The 21199-nt window shown below is 39.7% G+C and overlaps 1 protein-coding gene across 1 annotated transcript in view; it reads right to left on the bottom strand.

The window, feature by feature from the left end:
- LOC120291617 (pro-cathepsin H-like) overlaps positions 1-9541 on the bottom strand; it is a 34129-nt gene extending 24588 nt beyond the window's left edge. Inside the window, exon 1 of the mRNA XM_039309276.1 lies at positions 9411-9541. Coding sequence (XP_039165210.1) covers positions 9411-9541 — 131 coding nt within the window. The remainder of the gene's footprint in view (positions 1-9410) is intronic.
- Between the last annotated feature and the right edge of the window lie 11658 nt (positions 9542-21199).

Here is a 21199-nt window from a genome sequence, read left to right as displayed (position 1 = left end):
GACTTAGATTGATAGAAATGTTTTGTCGGCTTCAAAATATTCGGAAAGATTTCTCCAACAATCTCCCCCTTTTTGATGGTGACAAAACTTTCTTGAAGATTTGAACAACTTTGACCTGCAAAAACATTTCTCAAGCAATATGGCTAACTCATAAAGATTAATAAACAACCAGACTCTGCATCCACAGCAAATTGGTTAGTCTTTCATGAGTAATACCATGTAACAATACTTGATATAAATGCAACCAGTCAAGCATCAAAATCCACACCAATTCAGTCTAACACTCAAGTTCATGTTCTCAAGTCATACTCAAAAATAAACATAAACACAAAAAGTCAAATAAAGTTTTAAAATAATGTTTGTTCAAATTGGTTCTCCCCTTTTTGTCATCATTAAAAAGAGGGTGAGAAAGGAGTCATGTCTCGCTTGGGAATGCGCACGATCGGAAATCCCCAATGGGTGGACTACTCCTTCGAGCTTCTTCAGATCTTCATGAGATGAGCTACCTCTTCTCTCTTGGCATTGGCTTGAAGTTGCAGAGCGAGGTCTTTGAATTTATCTTCCAGAGATCAAGATGCTTGTCCAAAGCATGCTTCAAAGCTTGGATTTCACAGTCAGAATATATATCGGTTACGCATTTTAAGAATATTCATGATACTACGAAGATCCAGAATCATCCGTACGTGTGCGGCATTGGCTTTCTCGGATGGTGTGTATGCGGACGATGGCGCTTCTGAACGGTGCAGCAGATTTGGAATCAACGTATCACCTTCTTGGGCAATTGAGAGACTGAACTTCCTCGGGTCTTCGGGAGATTGTCTTGGATCTTCTGACATGAGGTGGAGACCTCTTGCTCGCTAACTCCCCCGTCTCTAAGACATCGAAAGGGGAAGAGTGATGATCATGCTCTTGATTTCCCTTCTCTCCGAGTTATCTGATTTGTTCTTTTTCTTCTTCTCCTTCTTCCTCAACTTCTTTCTCCTTCTCTCTCTGTTCTTCTTCTTCTCTCGCTCCGCTGAAGTTCTCGGATAAGACACGTGAACATCTTGTTCTTGTCGATCTTTGGAATAGTGGGATCTTCATCATCTTCATCCTCATCCTCATCCTCCAGGATAAAAGTTCTTTTCCTCTTTTCGATGAAGCACCAATGTCCTCGCTTTCCTTTCCTTTTGAAAATCGATTTGGAGATTTCACTTTGAATTTCTCCATTGCCTTAGAGAGTTCTTGCAGACGCATCTTCATTAACATTTTCAACCCTACCACCATCTTATCACACGTTCGAACACAAAAAGTATGTGGCAGTTCAATATTCGGATGTCGAAGATCTTGGTCACAGACCGAGGATAAGGCAATTGTCCTTTGTCTTTTTGACACCGCTGTACATATGGAAAAGAATAGTGTGCGGGAGAGAAAACTTTCGTCCGAGTTGATCGCATACATCAATTTTGCTTCAGAAAGAGACACAGAAGTCTTTGAAGTAGACTTAGGTCTGAGACAATTGATCACAATCTTGTGAAGCACAATGTTGATGGCATTCATCCTGGAATAGATAATTTTCTTATCTACATCCCTATCTTTGACAAGATCCGAGTAGTTCGAGCAGGTGAGACTTTGATTGGGAGATAGCGTCCCGTTCAACTCCAACTATGTCCGCCAACATATTCACATCTACCACATAGACTTTGTCTCGAACATCGAATGAAATTCTATTCGCATCCAAAAGCTAAGATTTGAATAGAAATAAGCGGTCGATGATCATACCCGTCTCGTAGAGTCGAGCGAAAGTCTCAAGTTGAAGCAAATTCAACTTCTCTCTTAGGTTCAAGTTGATGGAATCCGGGAAGTCAAAATCGACACTTCTAGGGTTGATTACCCCTCTTTTCAACGAGATGAAATACACTTTTTCCTCGATCCTTGGATTTAAACAAATCCATCCGATTTCCTTTCACCTTTGCTGCCACACCCATTTTAGGTTTAAATTCAAGGAACATTTTGTCATCATCGTTCTCGTCAATCAGATTTTGTCCTGGCATACGAGGATCTCTTGGAATGTTCGCAAGTGCTTCCTCTGCTTTTCCTTTCGGGGCAATTCCCCATTCCTCCATTTTCTTCAGAAAAGATACTCATTCCCATAATTTTTGTCCTTAAGGAAGTCATCTATATAGTTCAATGGAGTACCGTGCTTTTCAATGCACGATAAAGTTTATACAAAAAGGAGGGCTTTTGAACTCTTACCGGGTCGGCATCCTCGATTATCTCTTCTTCCAGTTATGACTTGCACTTTGTGGGGCAGGAGATGCTGAATGACGTGGAGGAGAGCGAATCGGACTCGTCGCCGACTTGATAAGTCTTCTTCCTCGGTGAGATCGAAATGAGTCGGTCCCTTCTTCATTCTTTGTGGTCCCCTGTTTGCGATTCTTGATGATTTCCTCGAAGACGACATCTTTCTTTGTCTATTGGAGGATTCCTTCACTTGCTTTCCCAAGAAAAATGACCACTTTCTCGACGACGAATAAGCAGTAAAACAGTATAGAGAGGAGAGTGCCTTTTAGGGTTTTGAAGATTGGGGAAAAGAAAAACGTATATATATAACTCGGTTTTGAAAAAGGAAGTTCAATCGGTGCAAGGAAAGTGAACGATCACTTCTTTTCAAAATCAATAACGCCAAAATTATTAAACGAAGGATCGTACCTTTTCGAGTTAATATTAGTACTTTTTAGATGAAATACAACTTACAGTCTATAGCCATGGATGATTGAGTCTCGGATTTAGAGTCTAAGAGATCGAGTCTTAGAGTTGGTGAGTCTCTAGACTTTAATTTCTTCAAGCTTCAAAATGTTGAGTCTCGAGCGGATAAAGTCGAACTGATTCTTCTCCAAAGGCTTTGTGAATATGTCCGCTAGTTGACTTTTTGAATCAACAAATTGAATCGAGATTTCTCCATTTTGAATATGATCTCTAATAAAGTGATGTCGAATCTCAATATGCTTTGCTCTTGAATGAAGGATTGGATTTTTGGTGAGATTTATCGCACCGGTGTTGTCACATCCGATTTCGTGCATGAGTCTTCAATGCCAAAGTCTTGTAGCTGTTGTTTTATCCATAGAATTTGCGAACAGCAGCTTCCAAGAGCTACATACTCCGCTTCTCGTTGTTGAGAGAGCTACAAGGTGCTTTGCTTCCTTGAAAACCAAGACACCGTTCGTTTCCAAGTAGTTGACAAGTTCCGTAAGTGCTCTTTCTATCGACTCGCAACCGGCCAGATCTGCATCCGAGTATCCTAGAAGATTAAAGTCTCCCTCTTGGATACCAAAGACCGATACTTGAAGATGAAGCAACGTATTTGATAATTCGTTTCACGGCAATGAGATGTGATTCTCTAGGATCTGATTGAAACCTAGCACAGATACAAACACTAAACAAAATATCAGGTCTAGAAGCAGTAAGATAAAGAAGTGAACCGATCATGCTCCTGTACAGCTTTTTTTGATCTACTTTCTTCCCTTCTTCATCCTTGTCTATCTTCCGAGAACATGACATTGGTATGTCGATCTTTTGCACTTTTCCAATCCAAACCTTTTGACAAGATCATTCGCATATTTTTCTTGATGGATGAAAGTTCCTTCCTTCATTTGTTTCACTTGGAGTCCAAGAAAGAATGTTAACTCTCCCATCATACTCATTTCAAATTCATCCCGCCTAGACTTAGAAAATTTCTTGCAAAGACTTTCATTAGAGGATCCAAAAATAATGTCATCAACATATATTTGAACAAGTAAAAAGTTTTTGTTTTCCTTTTTGATAAACAAAGTAGTATCTACTTTACCTTTGACAAAACCATTTTGTAATAAAAACTTACTTAGTCCGTCGTACCAAGCTCGAGGTGCTTGCTTTAGACCATACAAAGCCTTTTTCAGTCTGAAGACTGAGTCTGGCTTCTTTGGGTCTTCAAATCCAGGTGGTTGTTCCACATAAACTTCCTCATGGATAAATCCATTTAGGAAAGCACTTTTGACGTCCATTTGGAATAACCTGAAATTTTTGTAACAAGCAAACGCAAGTAATAGACGAATAGCTTCTAACCTTGCAACGGGTGCGTAAGTCTCGTCATAGTCTATTCCTTCTTCTTGCGTATACCCTTTGGCCACGAGTCTTGCTTTGTTTCGTACGACTTTTCCTTTTTCGTTCATTTTGTTCCCGAATACCCATTTGGTTCCAATAACGGTTTACCTTTTGGTTTAGATGTCACTTCCTAGACATCATTGATGTTGAACTGTCTGAGCTCTTCTTGCATAGCTTCGATCCGGCTTTCATCGATAAAGCTTCTTATGCTTTTTGGTTCAATTTCGAGATGAGAGCCACAGCACTAGATTCTTCATGCCTTTTTGATCTGGTGCGGATTCCTTCATTAAGTTCGCCAATAATAAGATCTTTGGGATGACTGGATTTGTGCTTCCAGGTTACCGGGTTGATGATCTTTTCTTTATTTGATTCTCCATGAGCGTCTTGATGATGGACTTCAGAATCCGAGATGCTTCTTGAGATGTAGACATTTGAAGATCTAGAGCGGATTCAGTCTCTTCGTCGAGTCCGGCTGGATTCATCTTGCACCGAGTCTTGGAATTTGACATTCATTGATTCTTCCACTGACCGGCTTTTTTGTTGTAGACTCGTAGGCTTTGCTTGATGTAGAATATCCAAGGAAGATGCCTTCATCTCGATCTTTCTTCAAACTTACCAACTCGATCATTTGCATTTTTCAAAATAAAGCATTTGCAACCGAACACATGAAAGTATGAAACAATAGGCTTCTTACCTTTGAACAATTCATAGGGGTTTTATCAAGAATAGGTCTTAGAAAGACTCTATTTATAATATAGCAAGCAGTTGAAATGACTTCAGCCCAAAATCGTGAAGAAATTTTACTTTCAATTAAAAGTGTTCTAGCCATTTCTTGAAGAGATCTATTCTTTCTTTCCACAACTCCATTTTGCTGAGTATACGGAGAGGAAAACATGTGATTAACACCAGATTTATCACGAATCTCGTAAAATCTTGATTTTCAAATTCACTTCCATGATCTGTTCTTATACTAGAAATAGCACATCTTTTTTCATTTTGAACCTTTTTAGCAAACTTTTCAAAGTACGAAAAGGTTTCGATTTATTTGCAAGAAAATATACCGGGTAAAACGAGTAATCATCTACAATTACTAGACAATATTTCTTACCTCCAATGCTCTGGGTTCTTGTTGGTCCGAAGAGATCCATATGAAGCAACTGTAGTACATGATTAGTAGATACATGATTTATTTGCTTAAATGAATTTCTTACCTGCTTTCCCAGAATGCATGGAGTGCATAAGTCAGACTTTTGGTATGGCAGTTTAGGTAGACCTCGAACAAGCTGCTTTGAAGAGATTTTGGCTAATTGCTTCTTGTTGATATGGCCAAGTTTTCTGTGCCATAGAATTGCTTCATCTTGAATTGAGATTAAGCATTGTTCTTCATTTGGCTTTACATCAAGGAGGTAGATGTTTCCATGCCTTCGACCCATGAAAGACTGAGTCGAATCTTTGCTAATTCCAGAACATATGCCTTCTTGAAAGAAGATCTTGTAACCAGTATCACACAATTGGCTAATACTGAGTAGATTGTAGTTGAGTCCTTCCACTAGAGAGACATTGCTTATTGTGAGATTTCCAATTTTCGCAGTTCCGAATCCCACAATACTTCCTTTGCTATTTCCTTCGAATGAAACTTTTCCACCATTTACTTTAATAAGCTTTATGAAACATTTTGAGTCTCTGTCATGTGTCTTGAGCATCCGCTGTCAAGATACCACTTTACCTTCTTTTGACGAGAGACCTGCATTCAAAAAAAGAGTCTCAAGCTTTCTTTGGTACCCAAATTTTCTTGGGTCCTTTGGTGTTAGTAGGATGAGCATTATTAGGCCATACTCTCTTAATGAGGCTTCCAAACCATAGGACACTCTTTTTCAAAATGATCCCGATGTTACACTTATAACACCTTAAAGCATTTCGACCTACGGGCTTTACAAAAACTCTTTTGAAATGATTTTTATAAGCCTCTCTCGATGGTCTTTTCTTAATTCTTTCTTTTACTTTCGGAAAATCAATCAAAGGGATTGTTTCAGCTGTCATACCTAGACCCGACTTATTGAAGTAAGGTCTTTGGATTGAAAGGACTTTTTCAAATTTTTCGGACCCTATTGAAAATTTCTTTGAAATATTTGATAAATCAGTTTTTAAGAAAGCATTTTCTTTTGAAAGATTGTCTTCACTCTCTTTAAGAGTAGAAACATTCAAGTCTAAATTTTTTACCTTTTCTTCTAAAATGTTTTCCTTTTGTTTTAAAATTGAGTTTTCCTTTTTGAGTTCGGAAATCTTTTTAAGAGAAGTCTTAAGACTAAAACATAACTCATCAATATATTTAGAGACTTTGACAGGGATTTTATAGTCACTTACCTCAAATTCACTGTCTGAGTCTGATCCAGAGTCTGTGTCTGATTGCGCCATTAGACACAGGTTGGCATATTCCTCATCACTCTCTTCACACTCTGTATCGCTCCAGGTTTCGGCTTTAAGAGCTTTTCGAGATTTCTCAGCTTTTCCTCTTTTCTTTTTCAGAAGAGGACAGTTGGGTCGATGTGTCCCTTCTTTTTACATTCGAAGCAAACTACATCTTTGTTTGGTTCTCATCATCACAGACTTGGTCTGCTGTCTCTGAAAACTTTGTTTCTTTGGGATGAACCTTCTGCCTTTTCTATTCAGTTTTCTGAATCTTCTTATCATGAGGGCGAGCTCCTCATCATCCATATCATCTTCGAGTCCGCATCATCGAATCATCATTTGATTTTAGTGCAATAGATTTCTTACCTCTTGGATCTTCGTCTTCATTAATTCGTTCCACTTCGTAAGACTGAAGAGTTCCAATCAGTTCGTCTAGAGATAATGGCATGATTCTTTGCGTCTCTCTTATTGAAGTCTTTATATGATTCCAATCCTTGGAGAGTCCACGTAGAAGCTTGTTCACCTTCATGGGATCAGAAATTTTTTGTCCTTGGTTCTCAAGACCATTGACAATATCTGTAAAACGACTAAACATGTCAGTTATAGATTCTCCTGGTTTCATTTTGAAGGATTCATATTGACCAAGAAGAATGTTAATTCTGGTCTCCTTCACTCGATCTGTCCCTTCATAAGTGATATGTAACCTGTCCCAGACTTCTTTTGCTGTAACACAAGAAGATATTCTGTTATATTCAGTTGGTGACAAAGCACAATATAAAGAATAAATTGCTTTAGCATCGAGTGCTTGTCTCTTGTTTATTTCTTCTGAGACATTCCGTTGGTTTCAACAGTTTCTTTCCCTCTTTCAGAGATTGATGCAGTAGAGGAGTGATTCCTTTTTCCACAACGTCCCATTCCGAGAGGATCCTTTGATCGTAGAAAGCTTTCATCTTGTTCTTCCAGATGTTGTAATCCTTTCCATCGAAGTAGGGAGGTCTGGTATTGCTTTGCCCCTCCATCAGCCCCGGTGCTAGCATACTAGCCATGGATCTTTTACTCTGAAGTAAAACACTTCAAACAAAGTAAGAACACGAGCTCTGATACCAATTGAAATAGCTAGTACGAGTACCTAGAGGGGGGTGAATAGGTATACAAAAATTTCTCGAAGCTTGCACGATATTTAAACAATTAGAGAATTTGCAACAGTTAAAAATTCAATCGCAAGACTCGAGTAAGGGAAAGAGAGAATTGAACACTCGGTTTATAGTGGTTCGGCTTGATTCAAGCCTACGTCCACTCTTTCGCACCGACAGCCGATTGGCTGGATTCCACTATGATCAAAGAGTTGTTACGGTGTTGATCTTCCTTGATTTCTAGGTGTAGATGATCTACCACACTCACTCAAGGCGTCACCAAGTATAAACACTCTCTGTATACAATTTCGCTCAGTCTCAACTAACAATCAAGGATCTTCAAACTCTGGAATTTTTCTATCGATCACACACTTAAGACAACTAGAACGTCTTCCTTTTATACTCCTTCATGCCATCATAGCCGTTGGCACTTACCAAAGGAATTCCTCCAATCTACCCGTTGGACGGAATCAATCAAGAAGATCATCCGAGCTATTTAAGGAATCTGATGATAGCCCATCAATCTGTTCGCCCATACAATCAGGATCTCGGTTTCCAAGAATAGAATAATCCAAGATTATTTCGTCGACCATCGGATCTTCAATCGATCTTAGATAAGAATTAAAGAATCCGAAATGATTATCCAACCAAAGAATCTATTCCAGAGGATAGGATCAAATCCTCAACCATAAACCTCGGCTTTGGATTTCCTTCAACACTGGATTAGAAAGACTGTCAGTGAGAATAATTTTGAGTCTTGAGTCTTGAGTCTTGAGATTACAAAGTCTTGAGACTATAAAGTCTTGAGACTTTAACTATCGATATCCAGACTTAGATTGATAGAAATGTTTTGTCAGCTTCAAAATATTCTGGAAAGATTTCTCCAACAACATCCCGAAATTCAACTCTATCTCGATAATATGAAATGGACATTTCGTCGACGCGCTTATGGTCTTTTTTCTCTGAGCTAGCCCCTCACGAGTTAACTAACCTATTAGGTGAAGCCGTTAAGGGATATAAACGTGACGGACTAGAGAATTTGATCGGAAATCGACTGCTCGACCATAATAATCGGCAAGGGTCAATACGGCACCATTATAATTGAATTGTGATCGGATATAGGTCGATTCGACGGAATCACGTAATTGAATTGCGGGTGATTCCGCGTGATTGCGAAATTCGCGTTGAACGGCACTAACCTAATTTTCTATCGCTATTATACTCGGTACCCGTAATTGAAATCTCGCAATTTTTACGACAATCAAGAGTCATCTACAAGTCGGAGATGCACAAATGTGGATCGAAAATTATCGACCACGGGTCAAACGCGCTAAAATCTCTAAAAGCTACCAGTAGGTTAGAATGTACTATTGCGTTCAGTCGATTTTAACCACGAAATTGAATTCAGTTTCGGAAATTGGACGTTTGAGCGTGTCACGATTTATTTTTAGAACGTTGTCTCATCTTTCGGAAAAATTTCATCGAGTTCGGGATTTTGCAGAAAAATGAATTTTGGACCAAAAAAAAGGGATAATGAAATTCGGATTAAGAGGAAAAAGGGAAGTTTGCTGCCCAAAAAGAAGTTATTTGTGGGAAATAAGAGGAAAAATTGGTGATTGGGTGAGCTTGGACGGGCATAGACTTTTGTGGTATTACAATGAGTGAATTAGGATATTTTTCGTTGACTTTCCTCCCCTCTCTCTCTCCTTGTCTCTTCCCATGCGTGAACCCCTTGTTGCAGCCAACCCTTCTTCTTTCTTCCTCACGCCTCCAGCAGCCTCATCCCTTTTCCCCTTCACGTATTCTCCATTTCTCCTCTGCACCGTCACCGCCAGCAACCCCACATCTTCGTCATCATCCCTCATCACCAGCACCATCGTCCACCAAGCTGCCACCACATAACCCCTTCATCTTGCTGCATCATCTCAACCAGCGACCCAACTCCACACGTCCACCTCAGCAACTTCACACGCCAACTCCACCCACCAGCAGCTCCCTCTCCCTTTTGACAGCTGCTCCATCTCCATCCACCGCCAACACCACTCCATCACCTCACCACCGAGCAGCCAAGACAGCCGCAGCTTCACCGCCTTAGCCAGCAACCACCAGCGGCTTCAGCTCCACAACCAGCAACACCTGCTTCAGTTCAGTGACACCACACAGCAGCCCGGCCAGCAGCCCCCGTGCCTAGCATCACCCTGTCCCGACCTCACAGCTGCGCCTCCAGTGACCTCAGCCCGCCTCAGCCCCAAGCAGAGCCGAACCAGCCTTCAAGCAGGACTGTATCTCAGCCTTTGGCTGAGACTTGTAGGACTGTTTTCCTCAGCCGTTGGACTACCGTCGGAGACACGGTAGTCTTGGGTTGTCACAGCCGTCGCGCTGCCGTCGCCGTGAACCAGCTGCCGCCCTAATCCGGTGAGTTAACTCCTTAATCCTTGATTATAATGTTAATTGCGCTTAGGGGTTAGATTAGTGTTAATTAGCCTGGTTAGATTAATGTTAATTAGCCTGGTTAAATTAGTGTTAAGCTGGATTAGCTTAAACTCGGATTTGGTTACTGGACCCTCGTCGTTTGCTATTTTCGTGGGGAAAAATATGCTACGATTTTGGGATTGCTCCATTCTTGAAAAATATTTTAGACATCTTCAGCTATGCCATATATTTTACTCAAGATTTTATAGATTTAGAAGAACAAGATCTCAGCTTCGTTTTATGCAAAACAGAATCTCAGTTGGTGCTGAAACCAATGACCTTTTGGTGTTTAAAGAATTTTTATAAACTCTTAGGGTTCGATTTTCATAAGGGTTTCTTCACAAAACTTGTTCATCATATTTTGTAGTTTAACGTATTCAAATTTCAGATCAAACAGATAAGTTTTGGACCTCAAACCAAGCTGGCTTTAGAAAACAAAATTTCTGAATACGGATACAGTTTTGGTAACAACTTGAGCGATTTACTGCTATTATTCTAGAAATATTTGGGTCAAAGGTGTCCAATATAAAGTGTTCATTTAAGTGTCCTTTATAACATATTAAAATTTGAAAATTTTCTGAACTCATTTGGTTAGGATTACGAAATTAATTTTGGAAATGCGCGAGTGGACCCGGTTTTTGCCAGTTAGGACCGATTGTGGTTTGGTGGTTGTTCTTGGTGTGTTACTTGTTGGATAATGTGTATTTTGTGATTTGGTTGAGCTTTAGTATGCCGAGAATTTATGCGTGGCATTATGTGAATGGTTGTTCTATGGTGATTGTTTATTATTATTGCAAAAGATGGCCTTATGGGCAATTGATTAGAAAAAACAATGAGGTGTCGGGTTCGGACACTAAAACTTATTTGCTCAACAAAACAATGAGGTTTTAAACTAGGTCTGTGCAAAGTTTGATGGATTAATTTTGAGTACATGAGCACCTACAAATTTTTTTCCAAAAGCTTTGAACAAAAAAAGGGGGGGGGGATTACCCACGTTTAGTTCCAAAAAGGATGGTCGGGAAAAAAATAGAAAATAAATAAGGTGTCGGGTTTGGACGCCAAATTTTATGTGTCAATAAAATGAGGAGGTTTTATAGTAGAAGCGTGCAGAGTTTGACGGTTTGATTTTGAGTACGTGACCACGTACGAATTTATTTCCAAAGGCTTTGAACAAAAAAAAAAAAGAGAGTTGCAAGGTTTATTGTTTGAAAATAAATTTTGGTATTTTGGACTAATTGACGGAAGATAAAAAATGGGTTTGATTGATGGTGTGCTCATGTGATCACCTAAATACCCTGATGCGTTTACGCGGGGTAGTGAACCTGTCCTAATGTGTTTACATAGGACGATGCTTGATTAAGTTCGGATGCCTCACGTCAATGGATGCCGGTCGCGGTAGAGGCCGGGCCGATGCTCTTGTGGGGAATTGTTAGGGAAATCCCTTATGATGTTTTGAAGATGACAAAATAAATCAAAGGCTACTAACGTGTTTGATGGTTGAGTAATAGACCATGCAGATGTTAGAACATGTAGAGGATATTATCAAAGTCAAAAGACGACCAGAAGACTGAATGTAACACATGTCCAAAATATATTCTGAAGATTTCCAGACTTCTGTGTCAAAGTCTGAAGACTGCCAGACTCAAGACTCAAAGTTTGAAGACCAGACTTTAGTGTCAAAGTCTGTTCTACATCGAAGTCTGCTCACTCGACTAATTCCAGATCGAACGTGAATGATGAACCAGAAGACGAGACTCTATGCTGAAGCTGAACTGGCACAGACCTTAAAGCTAAATCTGTTCAGAAGCAGATATGTTCAGACCCAGATTGTAAAGTCTACAAACTCAGATTGTAAAGTCTATGGCTATCAGACTTTACATCCAGATTCGACAGAACGTAACTCAAGCCCAATCATATAACGGCTAGTGATCTGGTTTGGATTCCACATCAAGATTGATTTGATTGATTCAATCTATTTGATTGACGATTGGATCTTGAAGACAAGAACTTTCTATACGAAGAAGCTTTACTTATGGAAACCAAGATTTCGTTTGTATGGGCGATCGGAATCAATTTGGGATTTTACCTTTGTCACTCAACGGCTACCAAATCTTCTAGATATAGAGCTGTCCAATGGGTATATTGGAAGACGATTCTCCGGGATACTGTCCAACGGTAGTTTGGAAGTGGAGGAGTATTTAAGGAGATCATGAACCGATGAGCAAGTAAGAGACGGAGCGTAGAATTTATAATTCCAAAGTCTGAGTGACTTTCAATCATATACTTATCTCTTGAAAGCTTAAACGTTTGTAATCGTGAGAGAAATACCAAAAGAGTGACTTAGTGAGATAGTGTGATCTACTACTAAGTGTTTGCACTCGAAGTTGTAATCTCTTGTTGATTGCATAGTGGAATCCAGCCAAGAAGGCTGTTATCGTGGGAGAGTGGACGTAGGCTTGGATTAAGCCGAACCACTATAAATCTTGTGTTCTTATTCTCTTCCCTAACTCCTTTATTTTGTTCATACTAGCACTCTCAGGAATGCCGTTCTGATGTGTATGAATACACGGGATGATGCCGTGCCCAACAGAGTGAGACGATGCCCAGTTATGCTGGATGATGGCCAACTTTTGAGTTGGTCGTGGCCGTTGGGTCATGATAACTGGAACACGCTTGAGTGGTAGAGATAGTTGTGCTTGATTATGGGACAAAATTGTGTGACACGGTATATGATTTGTCATAACGGTTTGGCCTTATAATCATGACTCATGTGATTATTTGATGGATGAATTGATATGTTCCGTTTATTAATTGCTCTGGTTGCATTGATAATATAATATGCGTAGAGGAAAGAGAGGCGGGCAGTGAGCCGGGCCAATGCCGATCCGGCCCGACCCGACCTCTAGACATTCTTTTTTTTTTGTTTTCTCTTCTCTCTCTCTCTCTCTCTCTCTCTTCTCTCTTTTTTTTAGTGACTAATTTCTAATTTTGTATGCGATTGAGTCATAAATAAAATAATAAAATTGAGGTGTCAATAGACGCCATGTAGGGTTGGTTCATGTGTAAAAGGGTGAGAGTTGGTAATTGCCTTAGCATTGTCACCAGTCTTTCTTCTCGCTATCAAATGGAGGCTCAATTAATTGAACCACAATGGCAGCTTTACTTGGGAATACAAATGGCTGAAATTCACTTCTTCTTTTTTAGGGCATCGGCCTTGTTTTTATCAAGCACACTGCTTTCATGCCCTTAGTTTTTTTAATTCCAGTTTTCTCATCTATAGACATTGACCTTACTTTTATCAGGTACACTACTTTTTCATGCCGCTAGTTTTTCATTCTTGTTGTTTGAAAAACTGGCCTAGGCAAGTTCAAACAAAACACTGCTACTAGACTCTTGGGTCTTCATCTTCAGTCAGCACTCCAAATCATGCTGCTTAAATGGTAGTAATTTCTGCCCAACCTTAATGGGAGAGTGATATTACAAACTCAATTAGGCTGTACAATGGATACAAGTGCCTAGGATAGAGAGAAAATTGCTCTTCATCATTCTATGGCAATTAAATTATTGTGAGTGTTCAATATGCAATAAAGACACCCAAAGATTGATGCAAATGCGAGTGAAAAAATATCTATCCCCTTTCTCACCTTGTGATGTCGCCTCGCCTCTACTCTGCTCTAGTGTGGGGTGGTTCTTGATAGGGGTATGAAAGAAACTTCATAAGTGTATGGGGCTCAGTAATGGATAACCTATGGTGTTTAGGGTAGAGAAGTGAAATGCCCCTCATTACCTTGGTTATCGTACTATTCACGAGAGAACCCTTTACTTTGTAGACATGGAATTTTCTACACTCATCTCACAAGTGTATAAATAGGGGACGTAGTGTAGGATATGGATTGCCTTTCATCATCCTGATGCACCTCATTTAGCATGCTTGATCAATCTCATATCCTTCAGTTAGCTGTCTATTTTGATAATCCTTAGTAGAATCAGTGATTTAGACGAACAAAATCATTATGCAAAATCTGTTTGGAAAAGGCATGGAGTATTTTAAATATGAGGAATTTTGTACTCCTAAAACAAATAATTGATTTTACTCAGAAACTTTATTAACAGCATTAGAGATATTTATTTAACATAATTGTATTTATAAATATGTTAAATTATGAACATCAAAGGAGTTATTCACAAATGAGTGTTGACGAACTGTCCCTATTTAATAGGGAGATGACACAAGAATGATCAGCGGGGGTTAGGAATCTAATCATTAATTTACCAAGCACCTTTGTTTTTGCCCATGCAAAAAAGAGTATGCAAAAATAGATCAATCAATAGGGCCAAAATCAAATGTCAGTTAAGGCCTAAAGGATTTCTGTCATTTACCATGGCGATACTTGGAACGCTATTTCACTTAGGAGAGCTTATCTGAGTCCGACGTGCCTCTCATTGACTTGTTATCCGTATCTTTGACTGTCGGGTGATCCTACAACAGATAAAAGGGAACATGTTAGTCAAGGCTCTTTGAGGAGTTGAACAATTGGGAGCGATACAACATTACCCTTCCTTGGTTTGGTTAATGATTTAATAGACTTGAAGTTTGAGAAGGACACGAAGTCCTACATCTTTCATTTCGTTAGGTCAATTATTCTCTCATTTTTGCAATCGCAGGAAAGCAAAAAAAAAATTATTAGTTTTTACACATGGCAACTAGCTACCGTTTTCAAGGATCGAACCCCGCGATCACGTCTGGACCACTTCAATCCCCATACCACTGGGCCGAGGCACTGGTGGTGCTTGTAGGGCACTTCTTTTTTTATTTAACTAAACCCACTCAGGGGCGACATGTCTTTTTACACTAAATTAGGTGAATTCGATATAGGTCACTCTCATGTGTCTGCTTGGCCAGTATTGATTTGCTCAAATTATTCCATCGAGTTTGGTTCTTGGATCCCAATGCTTTCTGTGAAACAAATAAACTATGTCAAAGCAATGTTAGAGAGGGGGAATATTGGAAATAATACCAAATTACCCTTTTTCTAAGTTTGTATTTGATTACTCCTAGGGATATTTGAATGTCGATGACAGTCATTTTGTCTTGACGCAGTTCGACATCTCTTTTGATTGGCCCTTCTCATTCGCGGCCATGTATGCACGATTGATGGTCGTTGCTTAATCTTCAACGCCTTCAAATTGTGGAATTTTTCTCCTATCTTTAATCATATGAACATTAGTAGCCTTAGGCAAAGTCATGTACCTCAAACTTTCATGGAATCTGAGATGGACAATCAAAACCTCCAGTTTTTTTATGGCAATCACTTCTCGGGAGAGTATGCGTCTGGAACAAGAAGTGAGATTTCCAAATTCTAAAGTCATCATTTGGAATAGGGGGCTAGAGATCGCTTCAACTATCTGGATTTTCTCCCTGTTGACAGTAGCCAATTCAAATGAAGAGAAAGAATTCATTCCCTATATTTCTAGGCTTGTCAAAGTTAAATATCCCATCAATGAGACTGCAATGTCTAGCCTCTTGGGGTATGTCTTGCAAATGAGACATTGCTCAGACTTGAGGCAGAGTTGTGCAGATGCAAGGCGGAGTGCAATAGAGCTCCAGGGATGGTTCGCAAAAGGCTAAGAACAACATGGTGGAGGATTCTCGGGCTGCCTTGTCCCTAAGCTATTACGATTGGAAAGTATATGCTTGTGCCTATTACATCCTATCTTTCATTTCATGTAAATAGAAGAGAAATGACGTCATTATGTTCAGGAAATAAGATATACCCTTTTGAGATGGGATGATCTTTTCTGTTTGTCCATGTTTTCTTGAATAAGTGTTTTAGAATCTACAAGTTCACATGACATGCCAATTTCGAATGCCCCCTGTCATGCCAAGTAAAGGGGATGATGCTCTGAGATACGAAGTGAATAAGTCAGAAACATAAACAAGATCTTGCTTTGACAAAAAATTTTGGTAATGAAATATTTTTTGTTTTCAAAAGTATATATATGGGGGGGGGGGAGGAAGCATGAGGAAGCCTAGTCCTTAGTATTCTCCTTAGAAGATATTTTCTTCACATGGTTGGATAGCATCATCAGGTCAATTTGGAGTACCACCTCATGCTCTCAAAATATTAGAAATGTACATTCTAAGTGAAGTTAAATTGCTGGAATGGAAAATGCAACAATAACATACTAGACAAGATAGAAAACAGATCATAAAAACAACCAAAACCCATGAAAACTCATATGAAAATGAGCACTTTGATAGTGTTGGTCCTAAAATCAAGTGCCTTTGAGTTCTTTGTCTCTAGTAGACTTGAATATTCGCATGAGAAGACCACTTCATTGAAGTTACGGAAGTGCAATCCATGCAACCAAAAACAATGCTTGCAGGGTAAAGCCTTTATGAATAGCTTCATCATTTCTTCTTCGGCCAGTTGAGGGTTGGTTTGCATCATGAAGACCTCCCACCTTTCTGCATATGCTTGGAAATCCTCCATTGGTCTTCTTCTGATACGAACCAAATATTCGCAAGGCAGTTCAATTCCAATATGGCTTTGTTATTGATGCAAGAATGCGGAAAACAGCTCATTCCAATCCCTCATGAGGTAAATCCTTGCCATGAAGAACCATTGCAATACTAGCCTTGTGAGACTTTCTTGGAAGGCCTGAGTCATGAATGGCGTCCCGTTGCAATGCCGACTCATTTTAGCGTGGAAATATTACAAGTGGGTCATAGGACAAGTCGTGTCGTTATACTTGCGGAGATTAAATACCCCCATTTCTCTGGGAATCGTAATCCTATGGAGGCAAGATGGACCCGCCATGTCTTGGTTAGGCAGCTAGTTTTCCCATTACATATCCATTGCGGTGGTGAATTCTCCTACTTTAGGAAAAACGGACTCTACCGAGATCATCTCATTGCCTTATTCCGGGTCGAAATTTCCAACAAAGGATAAGGTGTTTATGTCATCCTCATGGTCGGGTGACAAGTTTAGCAGCTCATTGGGAGATAAGCTATGAATGACAAATGTTCCTCCTTCTAACAGGCTTTGGATCCTATGCGTGGGTGAGAGGCAGTCATTCGATGAATGGATGATTTCATATGTATAATACGGGTAGCTCTCGGGATTATACCTTAGGGGATGCTCGAAATCTAGGTGTGACAGTTCATTGGCTATATGATTTTGCCTACGTTCAGCAGCAGGTGTCGGCTCAAATTACTTAGGCTTTCTTTTCTTAACTCCGGGTCCTAATCTTTTGAATAAAGCCCTTCATTTTGCTAGCTTGAGTTTGTTAAGGGGACTGGGAGATGGCAGAGCTTCGCTTTCTAGGTTGATGGGGGTCGGCATTCTTTGGACCCTAGCTCTTACGGTAAGCTTGGGAAGTTGCCTTGCCGTGCTTTGGTTGTAGATAGGTTTTATGGTGTTGACTTCATCTGTAGGCTCCTTGCCTTTCCTAGTGGAAAATTTCTCAGTAATAGGATACTACTCGGTCGTCTATTTATCATACAAGGCTACATCGATATCTTCTTCTATGGGCTGCAGGTCAAACTGGGTGGCCGAGCTCCTCCTTGACACGCCAATTGTTCTTAAAAACATATTATCCTTCCTCTCCGTGAATATTAGCTCTTTGTGAGGCAGGACAATGTCGATGTCAATGTCAACGCCATATTCTTGGCATAAAGCATCAGTCAGTTTCTCCCAAGTCTTAAGGAGACTAATCCTCCTTACAATGTACCACCGCAAGGCGAGGCCAATCAGATTTGATTGGTACAATCAAATCATCCTTTGGACCAGGTAGGCATGCAGATAGGCTTCTGGGAGAGATGTATTGGCATACCCCTCGCATTTAGGCATTTTGAGTTCTTCCGAGATCTTAACACAGGCATAATTAGATAGATCAATGGGATCTTACCCCTACAACTGGCTTGGCTTCTTCATGATCTTTACAAATTGTTTGTCTTGTTGGTTATCCTCTGGCAAATTTGTAGGTGTCACAAGTGCGTTTAAAGCAATTACGGGGTTGGGCTTAGCCTGAGTGGACTCCATTTGCCTCGAGAGTTGTCGAAGGACAATGGACATTTATCTGACACCGTCTTCAATATTAGCGATGTGATTTTGTACATTGCTTCGATCAGCTGCTATAGCTTAAGGCCATTTGTGGGAGATCGGTGGTCGATGATTCATGACTACCAGACGTTGCAAAAACAATGAATGAGCACGGGAGTAAATAAATATTGACCCATGGCAACAGTCCAGCTATTTTTATTCATCAAAAGAGGACTTCATAGACAACATACTTCAGACATCTAAACTTGAAATTAAAATGACAGAACGAAATACTAGGTATTAAACAGAAGTCCCTAAACAATGGGACTAAAACTTTCATAATATCAACACTTGAGGGCATATGACTGCTATTTTATATGTGACGAGGAGCCTTGTTCTTGCAAAAATGTTTGCTTTCTTGAACTGGCTTTGAAACATGTACCTAGCTTATTCCCAAATCCCTTTGCATATGCCCTACTTGCTTGTGTTGACTGATTTTGTTGGTCAGGTTAGGGACCAATGGTCGTAATTTTGTCGGGATACGATGATTATGGATGTAGGACTCAGAGGAGTGATAGGCATTTTCCTACCCCTCAAGCCCTTCAGGTAACACGATCCTTTTGCGATGGCACTTGCTCCATGTTTCCTCGATAATGAAAATCTCGAATACATAGTCACGGCTTTGGTGGGTGAAAAAGAGTGAAGAAATATTTGTCATGAAAGGCAGCGGGATCTCCTGAAGGACTCCATATTGTCGTGCCACCCTATATAGGTAATAGGGAGTGGCACGATGAGGCCAAAGAACGGGATTGGATTGCAACGTTTGTAAGCAAAGCGAGCTCTCTTTTCATGGAACTAACTAGCACACCATAGGAATATGTCAGGAGCAGGGTTCCTTAGGAAATTTATCCAATTAAAACAGCTTTGGTTAGGAATGTATGGTCCTAGAACCATAAATCTCTATAATGGATTTTCGAAATCATTTATTTCAAACAATTGCATAAGACATCAAAATTCATTTAGGTGAGAAAAGAACCAGACCTGTAAAATTTCCGGGGAGGCCCGCGTGATTTTTTCCATGTTTTCTATAAAACGATTGAGGGACAAGAATGTTTCGGCTAAAATCATATTGATATAATTTTGCCCCCTTAAGACCTTATCAACCACCCATGCCATCGAGGGACTTATGGCATCTTTTTTTTTGAGAGAAAATGATGAATCCGAAAAATGCTATGAGGAAAATCTCACTTTTTTGAGTCATGGGCTGATTTTCAAAACAAGCAATCAAAAACACTAGCGGGCATGTATTATGGTTGGTTTCAAAAAATTGTCTCATAACATGAACTTCAGTTCTTAAAAGTCGCGTTAACCCATGCAACAAGTCAATATTTGTTAGTGGCCTAACAAACTTATTCTCGAAAGGCATTCTAATAATGATGTTGTATTCCTCCAAAGTCGGGGTTAGCTCGAACCCACCAAACATAAGAACGGATGTCCTAGGGCACCAAAAATGTGCTATCGCCTGTAGGACTTCAAGATGAACAGGGATTTGGAACAACAATAGAAGATGACCAACTTTGGGTTTCACGCACTCTTGGGCAAATTGGTCCAATTGGCCCCACCATCTGAAGAGCTTCGCTTTGGGGGCAAAAATAAACTAGATATCGTCTCCTCCCATCGCATATAAACTGGGACTCGAAAAATCGACATAAATTGCCATGGGCCAATAAAAAAAGACTGAGTAAAAAAAAGATAAAGAAATCACTTTGCTTTTAAAGAAAATGGCAAGCACATAGACATGCATATGATATGTGTGACTCGATATCTAACTAAGAAGGTTTAGAGAAATTAAGAAGGTGTCTACCCATTGTAGTCTCGCGTTGGCATCATATCTTCTTAACCTCGGCTCTATCTAAAGAAATTCGGGGAAAAGAAAGGCAACATCTACATTGCAGTCTCGCGTTCAATGCCGTATCTTTCTTAACACAATCCGAAATATCCTATGGCGGCCCAAGTGGTCTGGTTGTGTGTGCCACGTGCAGTGCTAAAACATTAAAACATGCATAACAGTTTATAATCACAAGACATTTTATTTTAAAATTAAAAATAATTTCTAAGATACTAACCTGCACAAAAAAAAAAAAAACCAAGTTAATAAAGCGCTCAAACAAGATAAAAAAGACCTAAGTCCACAAAAAAATTGTCCTCAGCGAAGTCGTCATGCTGTCACAACCTCCTTATCTGTGCCCTAGCGCACGGGCGACGGCGGAGGCTAATGGCTCACTAAGTCTATTAGGCTTAGCTCGGGCTCTCTCAAACCCACCAATTCACGACTTATGATCTAAGTTTTTAACCTGTAAGTTAATTTTAATTAGGAATCGCCACTAATTGATTTGGGGTGGGTCGATTAGAAACCCAAGCAAAATACTTGGAGAAATATTTCACTCATGCACAACTAGAAAAACTAGGTCCGGGGACTTAATTACACTAGTTAATCACTAATGCATTTACGGTACCTAATATTACTTAAATCCTAAGGCTTTTTGGATTTTCAAGGGATTTTCCATGCATTTGTGGAGGAAAACATATTTTTGGTATTTTTCTATTTTTTGAAAATAAAAAATATTTTTGGATTTTTTGATCTTTTTTGAAAATATAATTTTTTTTTTTACTTTTTTCTATTTTTTTGGGAAAACATAGCATAGTTTGATTTTATTATTTAAAATATTATTTTTATTATAATAATGGAATATTATAAAAACGACCCGGGTCAAATTCCTGAGTTGGGACCGACTCGGATCACCAACGACTGGCCCGAATGGGCCTGAAACACGGGCCCAGCCCGGAACTCACTTATAATTCCAAAAAAAATGTCTGACCTAAATTGTCCAAAACCCTACCTGACTAAAACCCGTGCGTCCGATCCGGTTAGCAACCCAATTATGACCAAATCCTACCCGAACGACGACCCACGCCCGTCGATTGGCAACTTGGCATCCCCTTTGCAGACCCGGCTCC

Source organism: Eucalyptus grandis, chromosome 3 (assembly GCF_016545825.1).
Source record: "Eucalyptus grandis isolate ANBG69807.140 chromosome 3, ASM1654582v1, whole genome shotgun sequence".
Taxonomy (NCBI): domain Eukaryota; kingdom Viridiplantae; phylum Streptophyta; class Magnoliopsida; order Myrtales; family Myrtaceae; genus Eucalyptus; species Eucalyptus grandis.
This window is presented reverse-complemented; position numbering and strand designations above follow the sequence as displayed.